At 34.0% G+C, this 6,000-nt stretch overlaps 1 protein-coding gene across 2 annotated transcripts; it reads right to left on the reverse strand.

Annotated features, from left to right (window-relative positions):
- Positions 1 to 487: 487 nt before the first annotated feature.
- Positions 488 to 5,655, reverse strand: LOC123203933 (putative D-cysteine desulfhydrase 1, mitochondrial). 2 transcript variants are annotated; one of them, XM_044620421.1, is made up of 11 exons: positions 5,220 to 5,655; positions 5,032 to 5,097; positions 4,266 to 4,460; positions 4,055 to 4,165; positions 3,613 to 3,704; positions 3,414 to 3,506; positions 2,765 to 2,822; positions 2,219 to 2,332; positions 1,651 to 1,748; positions 759 to 977; positions 488 to 649 (listed from the first exon to the last, which is right to left on the reverse strand). In XM_044620421.1, exons 1-10 carry the CDS (start codon positions 5,457 to 5,459, stop codon positions 800 to 802), a joined length of 1,245 nt encoding a protein of 414 aa, XP_044476356.1. In that variant the 5' UTR covers positions 5,460 to 5,655; the 3' UTR covers positions 488 to 649; positions 759 to 799. The 2 variants fall into 2 exon arrangements, with proteins under 2 accessions (XP_044476356.1, XP_044476357.1); XM_044620422.1 differs by having other exon boundaries at positions 5,032 to 5,128; positions 5,220 to 5,358.
- Positions 5,656 to 6,000: the final 345 nt, after the last annotated feature.

Here is a 6,000-nt window from a genome sequence, read left to right on the forward strand (position 1 = left end):
CAATTTCCATTCCTCCATTGTTGTCCAGTGGCTAGGATGTCTGGCTTTCATCCCAGAAGAACCGGATTTGATTTCCAGCAACGGAATTTCCTTTTTGAAGTTAGTTTCACTACAAAATTCTCTTTGCTGCCCCTTGTTCCTTTGAAGCCAATTATCATTTTGCGGTAACAAAGCTAGTTTAAATTAACTTAATAGATTAAAAAAAACATGTAGAGCAACAATGCATTGGGTGTCTTGTTGCTCAAATAGTAAGCAGGTGGCGATAGCGGGTAGTCTGTAAATGGTTTTGAACTCATTTTAAGATCTCTCTTATGAATAAGAATCTTTGTAAAGTTTATATTAAAGATAAAAACCTAGTAAATAAACACATTATCTTATATTTTTAAATAAATTATACAACATTTCATCAGTATAACAAAAGAAATGAAAAATTAGCAAATACATTCATTGTAACAAAAAAAAGTAAGAAATATAACTCAATTTTGGGTGATCAAGATAAATCGAGTGTTGTTTTGTTTTATATATATAATATCAATAAAAATTCTAAATTTTATTTTACCTCCCCATATTTTATCATCTCTTTTAGGCTCCCTATATTTTACTATAACTCATATAAGTTTTATTTTTAGCTCCACCACTTGCTTTATACCTGCAATAACCACAAGTTGAAAGAAGTAAACAAAAAAGTCCAGGAATTTCTTATATACAATCTAAATTATTAACATCAAATAAAAAAGTTGGCTAATATGGAAAACTACCTTTTGTTTTTGCCTTGGAACATTTTACCGATACCATCTTGTCAAGGAATGGACTCATTTACATCCATCCGATTCCAATTCTTGACCAGAGGAGCTATTTGATTGACCTTATCAAACAACCCCAGCAGCCCTCCTGTGTGTATAAAGAGGATCTTTCTTCCTTCCCACTTGTTTGGATTCTCAGCCATGTCTTTCAACATTCTGTAAGCAGCCTTTCCACTGATAGTAATAATCACAAGAAAATATTTAATTTACAACCAGAAGAAATTGATTGAATCAACCAAAGAATGGTTGAAAATTTCTCATGTAGTGACAGAGAGGAAAATGGGTTATATAGTAAATGAGTTTCAGTTGACATGGTTCAGAAAGTAATGCTTGGTCTCTAAACTGTCACTGGCCGGGCCAATCTACCGAGACATTAGTTTTGCAGTTACTCAAGTATCAAATGCAAGCATCAAATATTCACTGATTACTGCTTTAGTTAAAATTGATTTCAAGAATAGTTATAATAGAGGATTCCATAATGTAATTAAAACTTTCAAAACTATACTTCCATAGTTTGGGGGACAAATTGAGACATAGGAACCTATTAAATGGTAATAGCTCCATTGGAGTGACAAAACAAGATCCATTTTGCAAACTCAAACAATCAACTCAACATTGAGTTGCACAGTCAATCACTGCAACTTCTTTAAGAGCCATGAGCAAAATATGGTCACCCTTTGAAGGAAATATAATTATTTTTGCCCTTTATGAGTCTTTATACAGTATGAAAGTTCCTCACATTAAAAGAAGAACATATGCAATGCACACACAGAAACACCATAAAGAGAGCTGAAGCCTGAGCTATTATTAGTAATTGTCATAGTCTCATGGAATAAGATAATTGTACCTGTAAACTGGGTCAAGAACAACACCAGTCGCTGTAGCAATTTCTTTAACAAAATTGAGCTCCTCAGTAGTGTTCATTGCATAGCCCAGACCTTTGGCCTGTGGGAATACAACACTTAAAATCAGTAAACCTTTTTATATGACTGTTCAAAGAATAAACGATATTCGAGGATGCATTAGGTAAACGCAGTTTCAAATCCTCAGAATTTACACAGATGACGTAAAACTAGAAGAATCAGTCTCCATCTTGTGTTAGTATCGTAGGTGTAAAAAGTTGGCATAACAATGAAGCTCAGCTATTATTAAAAATGTGAAAAACTTGCATGCTGGAGGGACCGGTAATTTGGCACCCAAAATAAAACTTTGCCACATGGAAAGATTTCCATGACAAAAATTAGTAATGACAAATTGCATCATTTTTCACTTACACAATGTTAGATATTGTAGATGGTATCACTAACTCTTACATGATGTTAATATTGTTGAACCAGAGGACCAGTAGGTAAGCTATAGAACACCGAAAGGCCATTGCAATATATGTTCAGAAAGCATTTTGAAAATAAACTTACATCTTGAACACTAACAATATCACGTGAGTTAACACCTGCATTGAGCTCATCAAGTAGACCTTGAATAAAGTCGTAGAAGTAATTTGGGTCATCACAAACACCAAATGCATGAACCTAGAAAGAATATGGAACATAGAATAAATTAAATTGACATGTTGATAGTAGAATATAAATCTGTAGTGAACGAAAATTTAACCTTTTTGATTTTTCCTGCCTCAGTTTGTCAGTCCGTTGTTCAATGTATGACACATTGGTCTCTTTATTGCAATAGGTATCATTATATAACACCAAAAAAATCACTTCACCAAGCACATATACAGAAATTAAATTTCTTTTAACATTTATATTTTAATACTTAAAAGACAAATCTTTAAGGTTTCACTTTTGTTTCTTTTATTTTTATGTGCTACTATTCACATGTTTCACATCTATACTTAAATCAACGGGGAGACTGTGTGGCAAACAAAACCCAAGGGTAACAAGGTGAAAGGCCAAACCAAAGTGGGTGCAATTATTAAACCCATAATTTCTTTAATGAAAATATACCTTTGCCTTCAATGTTCCCAGCCATGACCCCAATGACAACCCAGCAATTGTACCACCACTGGAAAGCAAGAATCAGAAAAAAAATCAAATTGAGGAAATCATTTTTATAATTGATGCAAGTACTCATGCCAGCTATAAAGATTTATAGGCAACAATAGAGTAATACACGCTCACTAGGCCAAATACGGCTTAGCAAGGCCATGCAATAGGAAATGACACTATAATTGAGAATAGTGCTCATGGACCCCTAGTTTTCCATTCATAAGGCTTGTTTGTTGTTTTATCTTACAGCATTTAAATCTGCTTGCTAGCACAAATAATCACCAAATATGTTCAGCATTGAGTAGCTTGCCAACACTGAGGAAAAAAATTAAATTATAGCTTTCAAGGAATGAAATATCATCAGTCCACTTTTGAAGCATAAATATCAAGTTACAATAATGACATAAAATTTGGTCAGTGCTTAATTAGTTTTTAAATTCTGGCAGCAAAATCAGATGGTAATGGTGGTTATGTCCACAATCCGTCCTATCATTCATATATATATATATACACACACACACACACATATTCCTAAATTAATTTACCAGAGTCAAAGCAAAAGAAGAAAAGTTCAGAGAGGAGAAGGGAAAAAGGGTAGAACTAGAACCTGCCACATGCTACAACAATATCATCAAATTTTAATTTTTGAGCCCCCATCAGAAGCTGCTGCTCTATCTCTCTAATAGCTTCAATGTAGCCCCTGCACAAAGTAAAAGACAATTTAGAATGTTGACCAATTGATAGTGTCAGCAAAGAATTTGGCTGCAAGAACAAATGGATGAAGAAGTGCTAGCAACCCATCTCACCAGGTTCCTAAGGCGTTTGATCCACCAACAGGAATAACATATGGCTTTCTTCCTTCCTTTTGCAATTTTTCTTTTAAAATATTTGTAAGAGTCTGATACCAAAAAGTAGTGGGTCATCAAAATTATGTTGCAATACTTGCAATCACAAGCTATTAATTAAGTGATATCACAAGAAGATCTAGGAATACAAATGCCCGAATTTGGAAAGACGCAACTTAGATAAAAAGCCCTGTCAATCAATCAACATTACCATTATCCCAACAATTTCAGAAAGACAACTTGAAACCAATTCAGCCACTTGAAATCCACACAAACAGTTAAAGCATTACATGAGCATCTAAAATGAAATATATCCTACATCCAAACTGCTTCGTGTCAATAGAAATAGATGACTAGCCATGATTTAACATGAATTTGCTCCAAGAAAAGGCAAAAGACAAACCACACTGCCAATTTTTCCATATTCTTCTTTTGTGATTAGTTCAACATGAGCTCCAACTAAACGCTCAACTAATAGATTGCCAGTCAATCCAGGATCTTGGTCCACAAGAACCTGCAGCAATAATTTTAATCCTTTTGCATCAACAAATATCTTGTTCTAGAATATTATCTACCACATAACTTAAATAAATATCGATATGAAAGATCTTAACCTTAGAGGTGCGAAGAATTAGATAACAGTCAAGATTCAGATACTTGGCAGCAACAGCAGTAGCACGACAGTGATTGCTTTGAATTCCACCAATGGTAATGATACAGTCAGCACCTTGTGCCACTGCATCTGCCAACAAAAACTCTAATTTCCTCACTTTGTTACCACTCAATTGCATGCCTGAAAGGTCATCACGCTGCAATATCATTAAGAAATTAACTCAGATTTGACCCAAAAATATCAGATTCCACTAGTTCCAAAATGCACTCATCTTACATTCCAAAAAATCATTATTAACAGTTTCATAACATGATATCAATCAGAACAACAACAATAAAAATCGTCATAAACCTCCTTTAATATGGTCAAAAACTAACATTTTGTAAAATTAATAAATGTTAGACTCAAATATCATTGTCAGACTCTTACCTATTAAGTTAACCTTTCCAGTTAAATGGTCTCTTTTACACAATATCAGAGATACAACACTTAAAAATCGTCATAAATCTCCCTTATCAGTCAAAAATTGTACATTTTGCAAATTTTATCAATATTAGACTAACATATAAATGTTGTGCCATTACATGATAACTTGAGCTTTCCCATCAGACAGTGTGTTCCCATAGTATCAGAACTACAGTATCGAACCAATTTAAATTTCTAAATCTCTAATCTAAAGCCAATGGTGTTCAAGTCCATAAAGTCATAAAGCATTTCACAGAGCGAACATTTAAAAAAATTACAAAAAAAAAAAAAAAAAAACTCACCTTCAACCAGACCTCAGTGTTGTTGGGCAAATTGGGGAGGTTCCATTTGTGAATGGGAGTAGAAAGCTGAGGATAAACATCACTTCAACTTGTAAAACTTGCAAAAACAACCCAGTTGGTATATTTCATCATAATCAAAGAAAAAGTAAAATGTAACCAAAAAACAAATGGTTGATGAAGATGCTTACATGGCCAAGAGAGAAGCTGTGAGAGGGGATAGGGCTGAGATGGGAGGCCCAAGAAGGGGGGGAGTAAGGGTCTTTGGTCAGGAATTTGAAAACGTCGTCGTTTCTCTCCATTACAATCGTGTTCTGAGACTGAGACGCAATGCTTCTAATTCCGATTCCGACTCCCCTACGGCGTCGGCCACTAAACGGGGTGGTTTTGTTAATGGAATTCAGAAGATAGCATCTGCTACTGCACAACATTTTGTTGCTTTCCGTTGTGCTTTTTCACTGCATCTGCATTGGATCAATCAGCCAACTTGTCGGAGGTGAATGTCAATGGCTTTTCTTCATTGGAAACTCCAATACGCGGGGCAAGCATATTGGAGGTTTTTAGTGATTTTGCCGCATGGTGGGTGTTCTTAAAATTTTTGAGTTTTGAGGTTTTCTTGATACATTCTGTTTTGGTTTTGGTTATCAGATATTCACATTTTAGGGGGATAAATTAAAATTTTTTCATTTTAAGATTTTTGGCATATCATTTTTAAATTTTTTATCATTTCTTTAATAAAATAGGTAATATGAAAATTATCCTATTTTTATTTATTTTCTTACAAAAAATTATTTAAAATATACAAAAAAAACAAAGCCAATTAGTGAGATGAGATTCCCTTTCAAACACCACTCTAAGGCGCAAATGATCATGCATGAGCGTCAAGGTAAAATGTCTAGTATCAGATCATCATTGATGGGCAAATTCTAAAATTTTATTAGATGTTGTCAACAGGAGATATTATAAAAAATT

Source organism: Mangifera indica, chromosome 20 (genome assembly GCF_011075055.1).
Source record: "Mangifera indica cultivar Alphonso chromosome 20, CATAS_Mindica_2.1, whole genome shotgun sequence".
In the NCBI taxonomy this organism is placed as follows: domain Eukaryota; kingdom Viridiplantae; phylum Streptophyta; class Magnoliopsida; order Sapindales; family Anacardiaceae; genus Mangifera; species Mangifera indica.

What these genes read in the sequence shown, in the direction of transcription:
- LOC123203933 (XM_044620421.1), bottom strand. Translation starts at nt 5,459, where the DNA reads ATGTTGTGCAGTAGCAGATGCTATCTTCTGAATTCCATTAACAAAACC. An exon ending in ACAGCTTCTCTCTTGGCCAT is followed by an intron (nt 5,098 to 5,219) that starts GTAAGCATCTTC and finishes GTTTATCCTCAG; the next exon opens with CTTTCTACTCCCATTCACAA. An exon ending in ACACTGAGGTCTGGTTGAAG is followed by an intron (nt 4,461 to 5,031) that starts GTGAGTTTTTTT and finishes ATGATATTGCAG; the next exon opens with CGTGATGACCTTTCAGGCAT.